Genomic DNA, 23,364 nt, shown 5'->3' with positions numbered 1-23,364 from the left:
GACATACACACAGACACACATACACACGAATATAACAATCCGAGGAATTGATTTTCGTTGCGACAATCCGAGGAACCGTTAAAAATCTAGGTTTCTCATGTTTTAGAGCAACGTTAGCAGCAACATTTTGGCTATAAATTAAACAAAGCTGTTCCTTGAAAATTTCAGTTAAAACACAACATAAAGCTCTAATTTAAAAAACCGCAAATCCGAGGACCTGTGTCGAACTTTTCGTTTGGCAGAAAAGGGTAACACGAGGACTCACCGTCACTTTTATAATTTGACGATTCGAGGAATTAGAAGAGCTTTTTTTATCGTGATCCCGGGAGTGGAATCTAGCCGCCGTTTTTCGACGTTTGAAGCCATAAAAACTGTACAGTTTTCAGTGAGGGGTTTTAAGAGTAGATTAGCATCAAACAATGGATGCAGTACAGACAGTACAGACATACTACGGGGAGTACAAAACAAGAGACACCGAAATCGGTCTTGGGTTTTGAATGTTTCGGGCCGGAAATGCATTGTTCCCAGGCCTGTGTTTTTTTTTTAAATAAAAAAACATGTTGGGGAACTGGTCATTTTCCGAATTAAAAATTTTAAGCATGGCCAACCTTAAAAATGATGCTTATTCTGAGAATTCGAAATATAGGGCCAGGCTTTATAGACGATTAAATGAGACAGAGTTTGATAGTTGACAAATAAAAATTTATCTTTCAAAGGTTTGGTTACTACATATTTATAAAAATGTAAAACTACGAGTTCAAGCTATTTGATCTATCTATCTGGGTCAAAGAAATAAAAAAGGACAGCCGAGTTGAAATATTAAAAAAAAAATGTGAATACAGAGAAGTACTACTTTGTAACAAAGCCTGTCTATCTGAAAGAAAGGATATTCATCCCAATTGACTTTGAATAACCTGAGATCAGATTGTGAATGTTTTCTGCACACCACGCTGAAGCTCTAAAGGGATGTGTGAAAACAAACAATCTGACGAATATGCAATCTCGAAATCGTAAGGACCGCGTTTGTCTAAAAGGACTGGGAATGACAACAAAGTTGCGCGATTGTGTTTATGAATAGGGCGCCGTATTAGTTTTTATTTTTCCGGCGCACAACAAGATTCTTGTTGTAGAATTTTCCGCGGGAGGACTATTTTCCTCAGATGTATAATTTTCAAGTGCCTTTAGAGGTTTACCGTGCGCGTAAGAAAATTATGAACATCTGTTATCAGGTTAACTTTGAACGGATTATATATTTTTGCACTTTCCGATATTCGAGTTTTGACTGCCTTAATGTAGTTGATCTTTGGTCAAACACTGTATTTAGGGAACTCCCAAGGAACATCTATTCAATGAACTTTTTGTTCCCAAAGGAACTTTATGTTCTTTTTAGTTTTCTTTGAAAGAATAAAATGTTCTCTAAAGAATAGTTTATTCTTTATAACTTCAAAGGTATAGAAAACGTTCCTTTGTTCCTTTTAATATCGAACAAACTGTTCAGATTTTTTTACTGAATAAATTGTTCACCGTTTAGGGAATAAAATGTGTACATAGTGCAAATGAATTTATCGTTCTTTTCTTGTGCTTGTACGAATAGTTCCTTGTCTAGGGAATAAAGTGTTCATAGTGTGTAGGAATTTAGTGTTCTCTCGTTCTTTTTGTGTGTTGGTTACAAAAACGAGTATCATTTTCTTTTAATTAAGATCAATTTGATCTTTGCATTAACTCAAATTGTTCGCTACCATGGGAATTTAAATTTCCAATCGTACCTCATTGGTGGTATCTGCTACGTGCGCACGTTTCTCATTGGGCATTTTTTTAAAGGGGGTTTGAGAGATGCTTCTCCCTTTTCTAAATCAATGGAAATTTTATATTTCAAACCCCCTAACAGAGTTAAATTTGTAAATTACATAAAAAGGGAAAACTTTGCTCCTTTCATTCACGATGCGTCGCTCAAGGCGACGCAAATTTTTTTTCCGTAGACGGGCGGAAATATCTTTAATGGTCGGAAATATCATAGCGTAATGGTCGGAAATATCATTTGATGGTCGGAAATATCTTTAGATGGTCGGAAATATCCCAAACTCTGAAAATTTGAAAATTTAATGGTCGGAAATATCCCGCGCTTTTAAAAATGCTTTATCAGCAAAAAAAATGCAAACAAAAATGGTAGCAAAGATGGTGTGGTGTGGCCAACTTGTTGTGTGTGCCAGACAAGAGTAGTTTTTTACTTTAAGTTTTTGGGACACTATCTGAGAACTGTTCTGTTTCTTAGTTCTTTACACAGTATTTTTACACAAGACGTAGACAGCTTTTTAGGGAGAGAAAGTGGTATTGACCTTTTTATTCAAACACGACTCTTCTTTATTTCTTGTATTTTTTATATCCTTTCCTCCTCTCTCTAGCCCCCACTACTCTCAAATCACCCTAAAGCTAGTCCTAACCCTACCCGGACATCCTCCCATTCTAGACCTTACCCGGGGGGGGAGGCATTCGATCTGAAAACGACTGTTCGGCGGAAAATTTGGCTTCCAAAATCGAACCTTTACAGTGCATCCAGCTGGCAGTGCATGCAGAAAAAATCTGGCCAAAAAATGACCCTTACAGTGGGGGCCAGAGGAGGAAAGGATATAAAAAAGGCAAGAAAGAACGAAGAGTCGTGTTAGAATAAAAAGGTCAATACCACTTTCTCTCTCTAAAAAGCTTGTCTGGTACACACAACATGTTGGCCACACAACAAGTTGGCCACACAACGCCACCTTTGCTACCATTTTTGTTTACACTTTTTTTGCTGATGAAGCATTTTTAAAAGCGCGGGATATTTCCGACCATTAAATTTTCAAATTTTTAGAGTTTTGGATATTTCCGACCATCAAATGATATTTCCGACCATCAAAAGATATTTCCGACCATCAAATGATATTTCCGACCATTACGCTATGATATTTCCGACCATTAAATTTTCAAATTTTCAGAGTTTGGGATATTTCCGACCATCTAAAGATATTTCCGACCATCAAATGATATTTCCGACCATTACGCTATGATATTTCCGACCATTAAAGATATTTCCGCCCGTCTACGGAAAAAAAATTTGCCAAGGCGACTGCAGGTCAACTGGAAGACTTTAGTTGGTGCCGCTCATGGAAAACGAACGCTAAAATTACGTCCAAATGGGCAAAACTTTTACACTTGTCCAATAAAACTTTGTTTACATGGAGATTTCAAAAGTTGCCGCGGATTGAGAAAACACATAAACGTGAAGCACCCATGGTATTACTATTTTGATGAACAACCCGAGGTTAAACGTGAAGACATGGTTGACACATTTAGAGTTACAAAACGAGCTTGGACTGCCGGTAAGCCGTCTTTTTCACTCGATAAAGGTATAGGATACGATTTTTTGCTCTGGCTTGGAACACCCTGTGGAGGAGGAAAAAGCAACAGAGAGTCCCGGCAAATTGGAAAACGATCAATGAAATATTTTATGCAGGCCATGGGAAACAATGAAAATGACATTGAGCTGACAAACGAATTTGTTGATTGCTGTCTGTCATCAGCTTCAATTTTTATTTCATTTTTGAAAACTTTAGAGACTAATTGGAAGGTTGGTCCTTCAGGTGCATTGAACTACGTGAAAGCTCTTAGTGACTTTATCGATTTTAGAAAGGCAAACGGTGTATCTGATAATACTCTACGCTGCTTTACTGTTGTAGAGGTGTATCTAAGGAGAGCAACTGAAAACCTTCGTAAAAGAAAGAACCTTGATTGTAATCGTAACCTCGATTTGGAAACTCTCATTGCTAGAAATAGTTGGGCTACGTTAGAAGACATGGAGCAAGTCATACCTCATCACATGGGACAGTTCAAAACGATCATCCAAAAGTCTGCCAATAGTGAAGAAGCTAGACTTTTAACAAAAGGCGAACTGGTATTTTGCATTCGATTCATTACCACTTTATTGTTCCTGAGAGTGAAATGTTCAAGACCTATGACTTATCAATTTCTTACCGTCGGAATGGTAAACAAAGCAAGAGGGAATGGTGGATTTGTAGACCAGAGAGAGTTTAAAACAGCATCAAGGTATCAATATTTAATCAAAATAGATCCATTATAATTAATACACCAAATAAAACTTTTCTTAATCAAAGCTATTATAGATCATCATCATGAAAGTAAAAGTTGGCAAATATGTATTTGTGTTGAATGTGATGAAAAACAGAAAAAACACAATCATAACATAAAACTCTTTGTTTTATATTTTCAGGTACATTTTTGACACTTTAATCTTATCGGACGACACAATTGAAATAATCGACTTGTATTTGGAACACATAAGACCTCGTTTAAATCCGCAATGTGATTTCTTACTGCTCTCAACAAACGGCACTCAATTTCAGTCACTGACTTCTGCTATGACAATTCTCGTTCATCAAGCAATTGGCAAACACATCAATCCAACACGGTACAGGCAAATAATCGAAACGGAAAGCAGCGAACGACTCAATCTAGAAGAGCAACATTTTATTACTGAGGATCAAAAGCACAGTTCGACAGTTGCAAAGGTACATTACAAGAAGACGCAATCCAGAATCGTTGCAGTCGAAGGAAAGAAATGCATGGACAAGATGACAAAGGAAGCGCGAACGGACGTTAACAAAAACCTGGTAAGCATGTTCAATAACATCTCTTGCTCATTCGACAACGAGGTTCTGAGCCAGAGTCAGCGTATAATAGAGGGAGGAGAACCTAGTTTTCGTGGTTCAAGTTCTCACATCAATCAGACGACAAATCAAACCGAAAGAGATCCGTATCAGCCAATAAGAGAATCACTTGATGAAATTACAGACCTGACAATCACACACACAGTGGAGGGTGAAGATATTGCAATGTCGGCAAACAGCTCTCGTCATGTTTTAGATGTACCAAAAGATAATGTTGTCGTCAAAAGAGAAGTTGCTGAACAACAAGTTACTAAGAGACAAACAAAGAATGTGAAATTTACTAACGAAGAGGATCGTTATTTAAAACAGGGTATCCAAAAGTACGGACGTAAGTCCTGGGCCCTGATTTTAAAGGACTTAAGTTTTCAATTTCATCCATCAAGAACTAGAGACTCGTTAAGGGTTAGATCTGACAGTGCCTGTTTTAGAAAACTATTTGATGATGACAGTTGATATTTTTTTGTAGTTGGTACAACTTTCCTGTCAAGATTTGTAAAATTTGATGAAATTTAATCTAGTATTTTTTATTTATAAAAAAAAATGTCAAAGAAAAGAACAAATTCGATTAATCCTTAAAAACTAAAGCTAAAACTCCAGGGCTACATCAGGGCTACATTATAGGGCTTCTAAGTTCAATTTAGTTTAATTGAGATTATCAATGTTTCCAAGCCTTTCAGTTGAAAATGTAAGACTACTTTCGGTTTCGTCAAAAATGTCACAAATCCTAAATTACCAGGGCTACAGGGTTACCCAACATTTTCCAAGCTAAAATTTCAGGGCTACAACAGGGCTACAGCAGGGCTACTCAGGGCTATCCAATTTCAAAGAGCTTTGTTGTATATCAATTTTCAAAACATGCACAAATGATATTTATTGTAAGCATGTTCTTCTATTTTCAAGAAAGAAAGATTGTTTCTTAGGGTTAAGGTGGTAGTCTACCGCCAGATTTCAAAAGTCAAAAAATCACATTTTTTGCAATAACTCAAGAACTTCTTTACATTTCGTAATGAAATTTTCAGGAAATGTATATCAACTATTAACATTTCTAAAAATAAAAAAAAATTCTAAAAATAACCAAAGACGGGGGTAAAATCAGCCAGGGGGTAAAATACTTTATTTTGCTTGTGTCAGGTTTTCTGAATAGTCGGCTTGACCTATGAAGTTAGTTTTTTTTTTAAATGACTAATATTTAGAAAAGGTCTGGAATGAGTGAAAAAAAAAATCAAAATTTTTTTCCAGGGGGTAAGAAACTGAAAAAAACGCTTTTTTGAGATTAAAAATCAGGAAACCAATTTTAAAACTTTTTAATCCATTCATTCAATGCACAATCATGTAAGGAAACTTCCCTGAAAATTTCAAGTCTGTAGCTACTCTCAATCCTAAGATATTTCTGACAAGGTGTTTGCGAACCCCCGGAAACGCGTTTTTGAGAAAATCAAAGAAAAAGACAAAAATGGGTATCATTTTAAGCTGGAAAGCTCTTTTCAAAAAGTTTCTTCACTGAATACTCATCAAACCAGTCAGGTTTCATAAGATAAGGTAAAACATTTCACAAAAATTGATAAATTATCCAAAAATCAACAAAAACATGTTGCGCTAAAGTTACGTAAATATAGCAAACTTTGCGGTAATCTTGCGATAACATCAAATTTGGGTGAAAACAGCCACATAAGTGTGACAAAATGTTCATTGAAATTCCAGCATGACTCTCTGTAGACATGGAAACTTTTCTAGTGCATATTTTTATTCACATAGACTTGAATTGACAATGAGCTGGCTTGATCGAAGGCGGCGCCTTCGCTTCGGTTTACCGCCTAGGCGGTTATGAATGGCGCTGGTGTCAGATGAGAATGTGTGTCTCCAGAATTTAGGTCCAGTTCATTATAATGCACATTTCTATCTCTGTTACATCATGTTGTGCTTAGAAATATCTCAGTTACATTTAAATCCACTACAAAACATTATGTGAGCCACCAAAAGCACACTGTCTATGCTCAAAACAAAATGCCGACAACTTAAATGATTTTCGCAGAAATCCAGCAACACAACCAATGTAGAGCAACTTTATAGATTCTGTAGAGTCCATTCTTCATTTAAATAAATCATTTCAATCAAAGAGATTAAGTTTTGATCTAAAAAAACTTGCCAAGAAATCTGCAGAATCATGCTTACAGCTTGCTTTTCAGCTGGTTTTGATGTGTTACACTACTGCAGCTACCATCTTTAATTTCAAGGATTACGTAATGCCACGGAAAATAATATTTTGGCGCTCGAAAAGGGCGTAAAAAGAGCTTTCTTTTGGCGTATCACATTGCTATGTTTCGGCCGAGATTGAAGAAATAAGTCCTTAGCAACGGGATTTTTTCTGTTGCTAGGGCGATTTTTCAAGCACCCAACAGGATAAAAATGCTCACTGCGGCCTGAATGATAAAGATATAGCTCTGAAATTTTCAGGAGATGTTCAGAAAGACCTAAGGATCTCAAAACACCCAAAAACCAGAATTCGACAATTTTTTCGATGATTTTTTAATTTTGGGTAGACTACCACCTTAAAGGTGTCAGCATAGTCAGCAGATTTAAACCATTGAAATTTGTACACGTCGTCGATCAAAGTTCAATTGCAACAAAGGACTGGGGCCTACCTTACCAAAAATCTATAAAATGGGAAACGTTTGAATATAAAATCAGTTCATTCTCGTCACATACATCATGAGTGACGTTGTGGTGGTTTCCGAAGACTATGTTACGTCCGAAACAGACAATGAGATACCAGAAAATTTAAAGACTGTGGACGAAATTGTAAAACACATGGGCAGAAAAAAAATCTACAAAGTCAGATTCAAACGAACCACTCCAGCTTGGCTGCTGAGCGACGCAGACGGGAGCGACGCAGAAGTTTCAAAAAAGAAGAAAAAGAAAGCTTCCTTTTGCGATGAAAAGACTGGAGAGAAGGCCAAAATTAAAAACACTTAAGATATGGATATTTGCTGTTTGTTGGATGTTGGATGCATAACTGTTGTTGTTTTAATTTTTTAAATTTTACCCTAAATTTTATTCACTTTGATTTGTACTATGTAATGTAAATCTCTGTTTCGTAGGTAGCAAATTACTGTTTTGTTATAAATTTTGTGTTTTGTAAATTAAAACAAAATTTCAGGAATTCAGGAATATTGATAAAAGGAGAAATAAGTTTTTTCAGAATATTCGATATATATTCGATCAACTATTCAAGAAAGGTATGCCAAAAAATAAAATAGACAGGTTTTATTAAGATTTAAATCAATTTTCTCTTTACAATGATGTCGAGGTGTCGACGGATCGACTCTAACTCCTTTTCGATCCAAGGGAATGTGTCCAAATAGCCAAGGATGTCAAAGCCGTTCCGAACCCTTCCAGACACCAAAAACCAAGCATCAATAGTCGGAACAGCCCCTCTCCTCGCCAAACCACCATGCCTCATGAAATTGTCATCGAATGTGTTGTAATGCGCAAATGACAATCTTGTTCCTCTGTCAAACCACTTGACGATGAGCCGAGTCATCTCTGCCCAGTATTTTGGTGTATTTATGTCCACGTATCTGAAGATTGTTTTATCATTCTTCTCGGCCTTATGAACAAAATGAGCACGGCTTGTTTTTATGAAGGTCGCCTCAAAATCGATCGATTGCTCACCGTCTAAATGTTGAAAAAGTTCTTTATATATGTATATTATGTCATTATTAAGATAAAAATATAAGAAAGAAGAATAAACAGATTCTTCCCTTCCTGTTTCTAATTCCCTTTCAGATTCAGTTTTCTAAGCATACAAGCCGATGCGCGAACCCTGGTTTCTTTTTTTTAAAACTACATTGTTTATGTTGACAATATTTGACTCACCAGACGAAGAAAAATAGTCCAATTGTGCCAAGAGGTAGTTCATCGTCTCGTTGACATCTTTCATTAAACTTTCATGATCTAAAAATGCAGGGAAAAAGGTTAGTAAAAAATCAGCCAGACCAAATGAGGTATTGGACACAACTAATTGAAATTCAAATATTTTGTTGTTTTCATGTACCTAAAATCCGATTGTAACACCATGTATATAATATAATTTACCTTTACGTTCTTTATCCGCTATTGATTCTGCTAACGGCTTTTGGCGTTTTGGTGGTTGTTCTAAATCAATAAAAAGAATGGCACACTTTAGCATCAGAAATTTGTCTCGGTATCCATTTTAGATTCAGATGATTTTTTTATGTTCAGGCCATGTTAGCCACAAGTTTAGGTAGTTTTAGATTATCCATAAGCCTCAAATCACATGTTATGATTGTGGTGTTTGTGAGAGTAAATTGATATATGATATCAATTATAATGATATAATATAAAAATATATAATGATATATCTAGATATAAAGTATATCTGTAGTATATTTTGTAAATTACCTTCTTCCGATTCATCTTCGCTACTCTCTTCTATACGTCTCTTCTTTGTGAGCCTTCTTTTCGAGATTCTCTCAAAACGTTTAGCTGAATAAAAGAAAAAAATGTATTAAATTCGAATTAAAAGGTTCATTGTTGAATTTGATACTTAGTCAGCACATGGATGCAGTGCCAATAAATTACACTAGATTTCAAAAGATTATGAGTGAAAAAACTTACTAATGGCACCTTCAGAGCCACTCGAAGGTGAATCGTTGGGCCACTTCGAACATCCTGGTCGATCATTTGTCACCCGTTCGCTGCTCGAGTTCGTCGAAGAACTTGTATTACAATCTGAAAAATAATTGAGCACAACTATGAGACGGTTCCTTTTGGTGAAATCTTGAAAAACCATCGTTCGATTATTGCTACTGGGAATTAGAAATATAATATATTTACCATGATTTTGAGCGTTTTGCTGTTGAGCTTCACAACGTACCCCTGCCAGTTTCATCAAATCTCCTTGTGGCAGACAAAGTGTGATCTAAAAAAATAGAATTACGAATGAAAAATTTGTTTCTATGCCTTAGAATATAAATCCGCCGAGTATCTGTTACCAACTAACACACAAATGTTAACTTTGAATTTTACCTTTGGTTGAACGTAGTCGGTGACATCACGGACGAAAAACAGTTCTTTTCTTGCCACGTAACAATTGTATTTCTTCATCTGATCAACCATCCACAGCAAGATTTCGAAGCTGTGATCCAAGATCCACTCTGGAGCGCTTGTGTCCGTCACTGCCAATGGTACCGTGTCCATGTAATTGAGTCTGTCTTCCACGTTCCTCTGATCATCGCCATAATTTGGTTTCGCGTTGCATGTGACGAAAATTCCTTAAAACAGAAAGGACAAGTCTTTTTACAAACAAAAAGTCAGATGCGTTAAAAGCAAAATATGTACTAGAACTGTCACTGTTTACTGCACATAAAGCATTTCTTGAAAATAACTTTCTTGGCTCACCTGCTTGGTTGTCAACGATTTCAGGTTCTTCATGCTTTCTTGGCACAGTGATTGGACCACCTTGAAGAAGGATTTTGGCTTGATCACCAGCCATGATTTCGGAACTCAACTCGTCGATAAAGATGAATTGAGTGTCACTGTTGATCATAGACATGCCAAAGATCTTTTCCTTTGACAAAGAGGCGATAAATTCAGGATGGGTCAATCCTCTGACAACGTTGACGAACGAGGTTTTTCCTGAATTTTTTGGACCAACCAGTGCCAGCTTTGTTGTCTTTTGTGGTAGCTGAAATGCAAGCAAGCACTGGTAAAATTTGACAATGAATTCCATTTGTTCTTTAATATCTGGAAAACTGTTTTTCACAGCGTCGGCAAAAACACCACCAGTTTTATCCACTTTGTCCGGTACTTCTTTAAATATACGCGGCGAAATGCGTCCTTTATCTGTTGGTTTGTAGGGGCATGACGTGAGAGATCTGCTTGATAGCTTGTAATAAAGTCCACCGCTTATTTCGATTATATCGGGATCGAATACAATTTGACTGATTGCCTGAAAATAAAACACGGTTTAATGCAATTAAAACATTTCAGAAATAAAATATTTCATATATCATCATATTCAAATTGTTTGGTGAGAGCTGATTTTCACGAGAATCGTAAATTTGGATTATTTTCCTGAACAGTTAAAATCTATTCCAAGAAAATCGAGTTCTTTGTATTTTAATGCAGACTATTACGTTTTGATTTTTTCCTTTTCTTCTGTTTATTGAAGAAGCCAAAACAAAGCCAAGTTTGTTTGTTTGTTAGCTAGCAAAGCTAGAAAAATCGACTATATAGAATCGGTATCGACGTGTATAGAAATAATATGTCTTACATTACATCCAGGGTCGGACAGAATCCCTAGTAATGCCGCCTTGTGTTGCATGATCGCATCTTGGATTTGTGGAATGACAATGATGGAATTAAGATAAGTCTTTGCGCTACCTATTTTGTGATAGGCAAAGTTTGCTGAAAGAAAAGGAGTGAGATGAGTATTAATATCTAGATAATGACTTAGGTGTATAGAAAAGCGTTGGAAAGGTCATTGATAAAAATGTCAATTATGAAATTACCCTTTTCATACTTCCGGTACACTCTTCCTCGGAAAGCTGCATGATCACCAGACTTCATAGCTTCTCTCAACGACTCCAATGCACGGCCAATTTGTGTTCCTGGCACCCAATTGTCGACGATTTCTTCCCAGGAGTTTGGTGCTCCACAAATGACGTCAAAATGGACACCAGCAGTCCGTAATCTTTCTGCCCAATTTCGTACTAACACAAAATACTTTTGGCAGTAAGTGATAATGTTAGCCGTCCGCTGGCCCAACTCGGTCGCAAGCGATGTGCCAAAAGTTGTTTTGTGATCCTAAAGACAAATGCAAATGGTAAAAAACAGACGTAAGAAAAAATAAGTCTTCCGACTATCAACATAACAGGGTAGCCTTGTGTAGCCCTGTCATAGCCCAATCGTAGCCTTGGCTTTTTAGGTCGAAGGAGGTTATGTAGCCCTGTAGCCTTGGATTTTCACATCTTCAACAATATTTAGTATTTCGCCACAATATTTAAGACTATTTTCATTTTCGCCCTAGTAAAAAAGTGTCAAAAGTTGTATAGCTCCATTGAACTCAGAAAAACATGAGGATAATGAAATAAACGGGTAGCCTTGGGTAGCCCTGTCATAGCCCTGTCGTAGCCTTGGCATTTTAGGTTGAAGGAGCTTATGTAGCCCTGTAGCCTTGGATTTTCACATCTTCAACAATATTTAGTATTACGTCACAATTTTTGAGACTATTTTCGTTTTCGCCCCACTAGAAAAGTGCCAAAAGTTGTATAGTTCCATTGAACTCAGAAAAACATAAGACTAATGAAATTAACGGGTAGCCTTGGGTAGCCCTGTCATAGCCCTGTCGTAGCCTTGGCTTTTTAGGTCGATGGAGCTTATGTAGCCCTGTAGCCTTGGATTTTCACATCTTCAACAATATTTAGTATTACGTCACAATATTCAAGACTACTTTCGTTTTCGACCCACTAGAAAAAGGTCAAACATATCTAAATTTCCAGGGCTACAGGGCTACCTAACCTTTTCCAAGCTAAAAGTCCAGGGCTACATCAGGGCTATATTAGGGCTACACAGGGCTACTAAGTTTAATTCAGTTTAAATAAGATATTATCAATGTTTCAAGGTCTTTCTGTTAAAAACTTAAGGTTACTTAGTGTTTATTTCCAGGGGAAGTAACACAAATCCAAAATTTCCCCAAATGCTAAAATCCTAAATTTTCAGAGCAAAGGCTGTCTTGACTTTGAAAAAAATATAAGGATAATGAAATAAACAGGTAGCCTTGGGTAGCCCTGTCATAGCCCTGTCGTAGCCTTGGCATTTTAGGTTGAAGGAGCTTATGTAGCCCTGTAGCCTTGGATTTTCACATCTTCAACAATATTTAGTATTACGTCACAATTTTTGAGACTATTTTCGTTTTCGCCCCACTAGAAAAGTGCCAAAAGTTGTATAGTGGGGGGCGTACGGTTTTACGGAATTGCGGAAATCGACCTTTTTTTCTTCGGAAATTCGGAAATCAGGCAAAATTCTTTCGGTATTTCGGAATTCTGAAATTGTTTCGGTATCGGAAACCCGTGAATTTTTGCTTCGAAATTTCGGTATTATAAAGTTTTTTATCCCCTTTTTTCGGAATTCATACATGAAAAATCAAAAATTAGTCAAAACGGGGGAAAAAACCCAAAAAATCGGTATCGGAATTGCAAGTATTTTTTTACGGAATTTCGGAAATTTTGGCAAAATTGTCCGGTATTTCGGAAATCGCAAACCCCGTACGCCCCCCCCTGTATAGTTCCATTGAACTCAGAAAAACATAAGACTAATGAAATTAACGGGTAGCCTTGGGTAGCCCTGTCATAGCCCTGTCGTAGCCTTGGCTTTTTAGGTCGATGGAGCTTATGTAGCCCTGTAGCCTTGGATTTTCACATCTTCAACAATATTTAGTATTACGTCACAATATTCAAGACTACTTTCGTTTTCGACCCACTAGAAAAAGGTCAAACATATCTAAATTTCCAGGGCTACAGGGCTACCTAACCTTTTCCAAGCTAAAAGTCCAGGGCTACATCAGGGCTATATTAGGGCTACACAGGGCTACTAAGTTTAATTCAGTTTAAATAAGATATTATCAATGTTTCAAGGTCTTTCTGTTAAAAACTTAAAGTTACTTAATGTTTATTTGCAGGGGAAGTAACACAAATCCAAAATTTCCCCAAATGCTAAAATCTTAAATTTTCAGAGCAAAGGCTGTCTTGACTTTGAAAAAAATATAAGGATAATGAAATAAACAGGTAGCCTTGGGTAGCCCTGTCATAGCCCTGTCGTAGCCTTGGCATTTTAGGTTGAAGGAGCTTATGTAGCCCTGTAGCCTTGGATTTTCACATCTTCAACAATATTTAGTATTACGTCACAATATTCAAGACTACTTCCGTTTTCAGCCTAGTAGAAAAGTGCCAAAAGTTGTATAGTTCGCCATTGAACTCAGAAAAACATGAGACTAATGAAATAAACAGGTAGCCTTGGGTAGCCCTGTCATAGCCCTGTCGTAGCCTTGGCATTTTAGGTTGAAGGAGCTTATGTAGCCCTGTAGCCTTGGATTTTCACATCTTCAACAATATTTAGTATTACGTCACAATATTCAAGACTACTTCCGTTTTCACCCCACTAGAAAAGTGCCAAAAGTTGTATAGTTCCATTGAACTCAGAAAAACATAAGACTAATGAAATTAACGGGTAGCCTTGGGTAGCCCTGTCATAGCCCTGTCGTAGCCTTGGCTTTTTAGGTCGATGGAGCTTATGTAGCCCTGTAGCCTTGGATTTTCACATCTTCAACAATATTTAGTATTACGTCACAATATTCAAGACTACTTTCGTTTTCGACCCACTAGAAAAAGGTCAAACATATCTAAATTTCCAGGGCTACAGGGCTACCTAACCTTTTCCAAGCTAAAAGTCCAGGGCTACATCAGGGCTATATTAGGGCTACACAGGGCTACTAAGTTTAATTCAGTTTAAATAAGATATTATCAATGTTTCAAGGTCTTTCTGTTAAAAACTTAAGGTTACTTAGTGTTTATTTCCAGGGGAAGTAACACAAATCCAAAATTTCCCCAAATGCTAAAATCCTAAATTTTCAGAGCAAAGGCTGTCTTGACTTTGAAAAAAATATAAGGATAATGAAATAAACAGGTAGCCTTGGGTAGCCCTGTCATAGCCCTGTCGTAGCCTTGGCATTTTAGGTTGAAGGAGCTTATGTAGCCCTGTAGCCTTGGATTTTCACATCTTCAACAATATTTAGTATTACGTCACAATATTCAAGACTACTTCCGTTTTCAGCCTAGTAGAAAAGTGCCAAAAGTTGTATAGTTCGCCATTGAACTCAGAAAAACATGAGGATAATGAAATAAACGGGTAGCCCTGTCATAGCCCTGTCGTAGCCTTGGCATTTTAGGTTGAAGGAGCTTATGTAGCCCTGTAGCCTTGGATTTTCACATCTTCAACAATATTTAGTATTACGTCACAATTTTTGAGACTATTTTCGTTTTCGCCCCACTAGAAAAGTGCCAAAAGTTGTATAGTTCCATTGAACTCAGAAAAACATAAGACTAATGAAATTAACGGGTAGCCTTGGGTAGCCCTGTCATAGCCCTGTCGTAGCCTTGGCTTTTTAGGTCGATGGAGCTTATGTAGCCCTGTAGCCTTGGATTTTCACATCTTCAACAATATTTAGTATTACGTCACAATATTCAAGACTACTTTCGTTTTCGACCCACTAGAAAAAGGTCAAACATATCTAAATTTCCAGGGCTACAGGGCTACCTAACCTTTTCCAAGCTAAAAGTCCAGGGCTACATCAGGGCTATATTAGGGCTACACAGGGCTACTAAGTTTAATTCAGTTTAAATAAGATATTATCAATGTTTCAAGGTCTTTCTGTTAAAAACTTAAAGTTACTTAATGTTTATTTGCAGGGGAAGTAACACAAATCCAAAATTTCCCCAAATGCTAAAATCTTAAATTTTCAGAGCAAAGGCTGTCTTGACTTTGAAAAAAATATAAGGATAATGAAATAAACAGGTAGCCTTGGGTAGCCCTGTCATAGCCCTGTCGTAGCCTTGGCATTTTAGGTTGAAGGAGCTTATGTAGCCCTGTAGCCTTGGATTTTCACATCTTCAACAATATTTAGTATTACGTCACAATATTCAAGACTACTTCCGTTTTCAGCCTAGTAGAAAAGTGCCAAAAGTTGTATAGTTCGCCATTGAACTCAGAAAAACATGAGACTAATGAAATAAACAGGTAGCCTTGGGTAGCCCTGTCATAGCCCTGTCGTAGCCTTGGCATTTTAGGTTGAAGGAGCTTATGTAGCCCTGTAGCCTTGGATTTTCACATCTTCAACAATATTTAGTATTACGTCACAATATTCAAGACTACTTCCGTTTTCACCCCACTAGAAAAGTGCCAAAAGTTGTATAGTTCCATTGAACTCAGAAAAACATAAGACTAATGAAATTAACGGGTAGCCTTGGGTAGCCTTGTCATAGCCCTGTCGTAGCCTTGGCTTTTTAGGTCGATGGAGCTTATGTAGCCCTGTAGCCTTGGATTTTCACATCTTCAACAATATTTAGTATTACGTCACAATATTCAAGACTACTTTCGTTTTCGACCCACTAGAAAAAGGTCAAACATATCTAAATTTCCAGGGCTACAGGGCTACCTAACCTTTTCCAAGCTAAAAGTCCAGGGCTACATCAGGGCTATATTAGGGCTACACAGGGCTACTAATTTTAATTCAGTTTAAATAAGATATTATCAATGTTTCAAGGTCTTTCTGTTAAAAACTTAAAGTTACTTAATGTTTATTTGCAGGGGAAGTAACACAAATCCAAAATTTCCCCAAATGCTAAAATCTTAAATTTTCAGAGCAAAGGCTGTCTTGACTTTGAAAAAAATATAAGGATAATGAAGGGCCTATTTGTTTCACTTACTATAAATGCTGTAGATGCTATCTGCTAAAAGTGCTATGAAATTCCATGAAAACTTTGAAAATGATAGCAAATATTGCAAGTTTTGTTGTCTGCCATCTTGATGATCCCTGGTTGTACTTTGAATTCTAAAAAGTAACTTTCAATCAATTGTTTATTCACGGCTGTGTGGCCATTATCCCGCCATTATGAAAATAACTGCTATTTTGATTTCAGATATAGACCCGTGCGTGGAGCAAGCTACAGTTTCAGCTCTTCACTTCTCTAATTTTATTGGTTTAAAATCGGCAATCAGGCTAAGAAAACATCATCCAGTCTGCTTTTAGATGCAATTTTTACTGTGAAGAAATTGCAATCTTTGCTTTGCTTGCAAAAGGTTGATGTTTTTACTATTTTTGCTAATAATGAGTTTGCAAGTTTATTTACAAAAAGTGCTAAAGTTCTGGACAGAAAAAATTGAAATGAGTGCACTTGTAGTAAATATAGCAAAAATAGTGATGAAACAAATAGACCCGAAATAAACAGGTAGCCTTGGGTAGCCCTGTCATAGCCCTGTCGTAGCCTTGGCATTTTAGGTTGTAGGAGCTTATGTAGCCCTGTAGCCTTGGATTTTCACATCTTCAACAATATTTAATATTACGTCACAATATTCAAAAACATATCTGAATATCCAGGGCTACAGGGCTACCTAACCTTTTCCAAGCTAAAAGTCCAGGGCTACATCATGGCTACACAGGGCTACCAAGTTCAGTGAAAAAAATTCAAAACATATCTAAATATCCAGGGCTACAGGGCTACCTAACCTTTTCCAAGCTAAAAGTCCAGGGCTACATCATGGCTACATCAGGGCTACACAGGGCTACCAAGTTCAATGTAGTTTGAAGGAAATTATCAATGTTTCAAAGTCTTTCAGTTGAAAATATCGAGTACTTTCGTTATCGTCCCAGTAGAAAAAAGTCTATACATATCGAGATTTCCAGGGCTACAGGGCTCCCCAACCTTATCCAAGCTAAAATTCCAGGGCTACATCATGGCTACACAGGGCTACCAAGTTCAGTGAAAAAAAGTCAAAACATATCTAAATATCCAGGGCTACAGGGCTCCCCAACCTTTTTCAAGCTAAAACTCCAGGGCTACGTCATGGCTACATCAGGGCTACACAGGGCTACCAAGTTCAATGTAGTTTGAAAGAAATTATCAATGTTTCAAAGTCTTTCAGTTGAAAATATCGAGTACTTTCGTTATCGTCCCAGTAGAAAAAAAGTCTATACATATCGAAATTTCCAGGGCTACAGGGCTACCCAACTTTTTCCAAGCTAAAAGTCCAGGGCTACATCAAGGCTACATCAGGGCTACACAGGGCTACCAAGTTCAGTGAAAAAAATTCAAAACATATCTAAATATCCAGGGCTACAGGGCTACCTAACCTATTCCAAGCTAAAAGTCCAGGGCTACATCAAGGCTACATCAGGGCTACACAGGGCTACCAAGTTCAATGAAAAAAAGTCAAAACATATCTAAATATCCAGGGCTACAGGGCTACCCAACCTTTTCCAAGCTAAAAGTCCAGGGCTACATCGTGGCTACATCAGGGCTACACAGGGCTACCAAGTTAAAATCTAGTTTGAACGAAATTATCAATGTTTCAAAGTCTTTCAGTTGAAAATATCGAGTACTTTCGTTATCGTCCCAGTAGAAAAAAAAGTCTATACATATCGAGATTTCCAGGGCTACAGGGCTCCCCAACCTTATCCAAGCTAAAAGTCCAGGGCTACATCATGGCTACATCAGGGCTACACAGGGCTACCAAGTTCAGTGAAAAAAAGTCAAAACATATCTAAATATCCAGGGCTACAGGGCTACCTAACCTATTCCAAGCTAAAAGTCCAGGGCTACATCAAGGCTACATCAGGGCTACACAGGGCTACCAAGTTCAATGAAAAAAAGTCAAAACATATCTAAATATCCAGGGCTACAGGGCTACCCAACCTTTTCCAAGCTAAAAGTCCAGGGCTACATCGTGGCTACATCAGGGCTACACAGGGCTACCAAGTTAAAATCTAGTTTGAACGAAATTATCAATGTTTCAAAGTCTTTCAGTTGAAAATATCGAGTACTTTCGTTATCGTCCCAGTAGAAAAAAAAGTCTATACATATCGAGATTTCCAGGGCTACAGGGCTCCCCAACCTTATCCAAGCTAAAAGTCCAGGGCTACATCATGGCTACATCAGGGCTACACAGGGCTACCAAGTTCAGTGAAAAAAAGTCAAAACATATCTAAATATCCAGGGCTACAGGGCCCGGGGGGGGGTACTACCCTTGTCGACCGACGGGGGTGCTCCGCTGACGTTTGAAAAATGGACCCTACGTGGGACTCGAAATTTGCGAAAAAAGTAACCCTGAATGGGACTGAAATTCCAAAATTTTCTCAAATTTTCTACTTTTTCCCCAAATTTTCCAAAAATAGGCACCCTACGGGGGACTGATTTTTCTATTTTGGTGTTTTTGCGACCCTACCTGGGACTCGTGGAGGTCAAAAAAGGTACCCTGACCAGCGGAGCATCCCCGTAACCCATCTTGCCCTAGTACCCCCCCCGGGCTACAGGGCTCCCCAACCTTTTCCAAGCTAAAAGTCCAGGGCTACATCATGGCTACATCAGGGCTACACAGGGCTACCAAGTTCAGTGAAAAAAAAGTCAAAACATATCTAAATATCCAGGGCTACAGGGCTACACAACCTTATCCAAGCTAAAACTCCAGGGCTACGTCATGACTACATCAGGGCTACACAGGGTTACCAAGTTCAATGTAGTTTGAACGAAATTATCAATGTTTCAAAGTCTTTCAGTTGAAAATATCGAGTACTTTCGTTATCGTTTCAGTAGAAAAAAAGTCTATACATATCGAAATTTCCAGGGCTACAGGGCTCCCCAACCTTTTCGTAGCTAAAAGTCCAGGGCTACATCATGGCTACATCAGGGCTACACAGGGCTACCAAGTTGACCAAGTTCAATCTAGTTTGAACGACATTATCAATGTTTCAAAATTTCGTAGTCTGTCATCTCAGAATTTATGGCTACTTTTGTTTTAGTTTTGGAAATATCACCTGTTTTACGTTCTGTGTGAAATTTATTTTGCAAATAAACATACCTTCATTACTGAAGCCAACATTTTCAAGGAACGGTCTGTTGATTCCCGTTTGTCACCACGTGGACATATAAAAGAAATTTGAGACTGGAAACCAGCGGACGCAATCACTTGTCTGATTCCATCTTCAACACCGCCGGTCGCCACCACAACAAAATAAGCCACTCCTTTCTTTATTGTGCTTTGTTCCTCATCTTTCTCTTGTTGTTCATCGAAATTTTTCTTTGACTTCTTATTGTTTTCTGTGCCTGTCAGGCACGAAATTACAAATTCGACACCAGCGATTTGTGCAATCTTCACGTCCATTTCTCGACGTAGTGTCAGTGCTTCCCCCTCCTTTGACAAAACACGCAAACTGATCGTTGGGCATGTTCTTGGAATCTGAAACATATAATATTTGGTTTATATTAAAAAAACATTTTCAACTGATTAAACTACGAGTCAAAACAGCGAAAGAAATATTATGAATGGCTTTCCTTTTGAATTTTTGCAAAATTAGCAAAACTAACTTGGTGGATCAAAAATTAAATATTTTACAAACTAAATTGTAATCTAAAATTGTCTTTGGTGTAAATAGTAGACAGTAGTATTAAGAAAAAAGAGACAAACTGACAAAAAACTATAAGAAACATAATTTCACTTACGTTCAAAATAATGTTGCTTTCCAGAGCAGCAATCACCTTTTTGTTCTGCAGGGCATGGCCAGGTTTTCCAGTCATGTTGTAGAATATCGCATACACACACACTCTTTCTCTCTCTTAATGTGTGTTTAGGAATGAAAACACAAAATTTTCGGTAGGTTCGCTGGATTGTAGGATTGGGATTCAAGGATTCGGATTCGGATTCAGGATTCGTAAAAAGCTTTGTAAAAGAAAATTGAAAAAGATATTGACTTCAAACCAAAAGATCTTGAAAGATTACATAACATAGAGCAGTTCTTGACAAAAATTGATGTAAAAATGGGCGTGGCCTTGACGCTAATTAGGGAAATTCCCCTTTTTAGGATTCAAATTTCCAGCCCATTGCATACTTTGGCTAGTTCTCAGTCCCTTCGTTGTATTTGGATCGATTTCTAAACACCTGATCTTATGACCAAAAATGTCAATGATTCATCGTGGACAAAATTTATTGACAACAAGGGCGTGGCCTCGATGCTAATTAGGGAAATTCCCCTATTTAGGATTCAAAACACGAAAATTGCAAAGTTTGGCAAAGTTTGGCTAGTTCTCAGTCCCTTCGTTGTACTTGGATCAATTTCTAAATACCTGATCTTATGACCGGACATGTCAATGATTAATTGTGGACAAAATTTATTGATAAAAAGGGCGTGGCCTCGATGCTAATTAGGGAAATTCCCTTATTTTGGACTCAAAACACGAAAATTGCAAAGTTTGGCTAGTTCTCAGTTCCCTCGTTGAATTTGGATCAATTTCTAAACACCTGATCTTATGACCGGACATTTCAATGATTAATTGTGGACAAAATTTATTGATAAAAAGGGCGTGGCCTCGATGCTAATTAGGGAAATTCCCTTATTTTGGACTCAAAACACGAAAATTGCAAAGTTTGGCAAAGTTTGGCTAGTTCTCAGTCCCTCGTTGTACTTGGATCAATTTCTAAACACCTGATCTTATGACCGGGAATGTCAATGATTAATCGTGGACAAAATTTATTGACAACAAGGGCGTGGCCTCGATGCTAATTAGGGAAATTCCCCTATTTAGGATTCAAAACACGAAAATTGCAAAGTTTGGCTAGTTCTCAGTTCCCTCGTTGAATTTGGATCAATTTCTAAACACCTGATCTTATGACCGGACATGTCAAGGATTAATTGTGGACAAAATTTATTGATAAAAAGGGCGTGGCCTCGATGCTAATTAGGGAAATTCCCTTATTTTGGACTCAAAACACGAAAATTGCAAAGTTTGGCAAAATTTGGCTAGTTCTCAGTCCCTTCGTTGTACTTGGATCAAATTCTAAACACCTGATCTTATGACCGGAAATGTCAATGATTAATCGTGGACAAATTTATTGACAACAAGGGCGTGGCCTCGATGCTAATTAGGGAAATTCCCCTATTTAGGATTCAAAACACGAAAATTGCAAAGTTTGGCAAAGTTTGGCTAGTTCTAAGTCCCTTCGTTGTACTTGGATCAATTTCTAAACACCTGATCTTATGACCGGAAATGTCAATGATTAATCGTGGACAAAATTTATTGACAACAAGGGCGTGGCCTCGATGCTAATTAGGGAAATTCCACTATTTAGGATTCAAAACACGAAAATTGCAAAGTTTGGCTAGTTCTCAGTTCCCTCGTTGAATTTGGATCAATTTCTAAACACCTGATCTTATGACCGGACATGTCAAGGATTAATTGTGGACAAAATTTATTGATAAAAAGGGCGTGGCCTCGATGCTAATTAGGGAAATTCCCTTATTTTGGACTCAAAACACGAAATTGCAAAGTTTGGCAAAATTTGGCTAGTTCTCAGTCCCTTCGTTGTATTTGGATCAATTTGTAAACACCTGATCTTATGACCGGACATGTCAATGATTAATTGTGGACAAAATTTATTGACAACAAGGGCGTGGCCTCGATGCTAATTAGGGAAATTCCCTATTTAGGATTCAAAACACGAAAATTGCAAAGTTTGGCTAGTTCTCAGTTCCCTCGTTGAATTTGGATCAATTTCTAAACACCTGATCTTATGACCGGACATGTCAATGATTAATTGTGGACAAAATTTATTGATAAAAAGGGCGTGGCCTCGATGCTAATTAGGGAAATTCCCTTATTTTGGACTCAAAATTAATCGTGGACAAAATTTATTGACAACAAGGGCGCGGCCTCGATGCTAATTAGGGAAATTCCCCTATTTAGGATTCAAAACACGAAAATTGCAAAGTTTGGTTAGTTCTCAGTTCCCTCGTTGAATTTGGATCAATTTCTAAACACCTGATCTTATGACCGGACATGTCAATAATTAATTGTGGACAAAATTTATTGATAAAAAGGGCGTGGCGTCGATGCTAATTAGGGAAATTCCCTTATTTTGGACTCAAAACACGAAAATTGCAAAGTTTGGCAAAGTTTGGCTAGTTCTCAGTCCCTATGTTGTATTTGGATCAATTTCTAAACACCTGATCTTATGACTGGACATGTCAATGATTAATTGTGGACAAAATTTGTTGACAACAAAGGCGTGGCCTCGATGCTAATTAGGGAAATTCCCCTATTTAGGATTCAAAACACGAAAATTGCAAAGTTTGGCAAAGTTTGGCTAGTTCTCAGTCCCTTCGTTGTACTTGGATCAATTTCTAAATACCTGATCTTATGACCGGACATGTCAATGATTAATTGTGGACAAAATTTATTGATAAAAAGGGCGTGGCCTCGATGCTAATTAGGGAAATTCCCTTATTTTGGACTCAAAACACGAAAATTGCAAAGTTTGGCTAGTTCTCAGTTCCCTCGTTGAATTTGGATCAATTTCTAAACACCTGATCTTATGACCGGACATTTCAATGATTAATTGTGGACAAAATTTATTGATAAAAAGGGCGTGGCCTCGATGCTAATTAGGGAAATTCCCTTATTTTGGACTCAAAACACGAAAATTGCAAAGTTTGGCAAAGTTTGGCTAGTTCTCAGTCCCTTCGTTGTACTTGGATCAATTTCTAAACACCTGATCTTATGACCGGGAATGTCAATGATTAATCGTGGACAAAATTTATTGACAACAAGGGCGTGGCCTCGATGCTAATTAGGGAAATTCCCCTATTTAGGATTCAAAACACGAAAATTGCAAAGTTTGGCTAGTTCTCAGTTCCCTCGTTGAATTTGGATCAATTTCTAAACACCTGATCTTATGACCGGACATGTCAAGGATTAATTGTGGACAAAATTTATTGATAAAAAGGGCGTGGCCTCGATGCTAATTAGGGAAATTCCCTTATTTTGGACTCAAAACACGAAAATTGCAAAGTTTGGCA

The 23,364-nt window shown here is 37.5% G+C and overlaps 2 protein-coding genes across 2 annotated transcripts; one reads left to right on the top strand and one right to left on the bottom strand.

The window, feature by feature from the left end:
* The first annotated feature begins 3,313 nt into the window (after window positions 1–3,313).
* Window positions 3,314–7,860, top strand: LOC136802041 (uncharacterized). Its single transcript, XM_067058744.1, has 4 exons — window positions 3,314–3,356; window positions 3,591–4,080; window positions 4,265–5,049; window positions 7,820–7,860. Exons 1-4 carry the CDS (start codon window positions 3,314–3,316, stop codon window positions 7,858–7,860), a joined length of 1,359 nt encoding a protein of 452 aa, XP_066914845.1.
* A 50-nt stretch (window positions 7,861–7,910) lies between these two features.
* Window positions 7,911–20,149, bottom strand: LOC136802048 (uncharacterized). Its single transcript, XM_067058755.1, has 12 exons — window positions 20,015–20,149; window positions 19,374–19,751; window positions 11,255–11,549; window positions 11,017–11,150; window positions 10,143–10,692; window positions 9,771–10,015; window positions 9,579–9,663; window positions 9,360–9,473; window positions 9,144–9,227; window positions 8,817–8,876; window positions 8,598–8,675; window positions 7,911–8,396 (listed from the first exon to the last, which is right to left on the bottom strand). Exons 1-12 carry the CDS (start codon window positions 20,087–20,089, stop codon window positions 7,996–7,998), a joined length of 2,499 nt encoding a protein of 832 aa, XP_066914856.1. The 5' UTR covers window positions 20,090–20,149; the 3' UTR covers window positions 7,911–7,995.
* Between the last annotated feature and the right edge of the window lie 3,215 nt (window positions 20,150–23,364).

Source organism: Clytia hemisphaerica, unplaced genomic scaffold (assembly GCF_902728285.1).
Source record: "Clytia hemisphaerica strain Z4C2 unplaced genomic scaffold, Clytia hemisphaerica genome assembly, whole genome shotgun sequence".
NCBI classification, from domain to species: Eukaryota; Metazoa; Cnidaria; class Hydrozoa; order Leptothecata; family Clytiidae; genus Clytia; species Clytia hemisphaerica.
This window is presented reverse-complemented; position numbering and strand designations above follow the sequence as displayed.

Coding starts and splice junctions, on each gene's coding strand:
- LOC136802041 (XM_067058744.1), top strand. CDS start 3,314: ATGGTTGACACATTTAGAGTTACAAAACGAGCTTGGACTGCCG. Junction 4,081..4,264: donor GAGTTTAAAACAGCATCAAG/GTATCAATATTT, acceptor TTATATTTTCAG/GTACATTTTTGACACTTTAA. Junction 5,050..7,819: donor GGGTATCCAAAAGTACGGAC/GTAAGTCCTGGG, acceptor TCTGTTTCGTAG/GTAGCAAATTACTGTTTTGT.
- LOC136802048 (XM_067058755.1), bottom strand. CDS start 20,089: ATGACTGGAAAACCTGGCCATGCCCTGCAGAACAAAAAGGTGATTGCT. Junction 9,474..9,578: donor GCAAAACGCTCAAAATCATG/GTAAATATATTA, acceptor ATTATTTTTCAG/ATTGTAATACAAGTTCTTCG. Junction 8,877..9,143: donor CGAAGATGAATCGGAAGAAG/GTAATTTACAAA, acceptor TTATTGATTTAG/AACAACCACCAAAACGCCAA.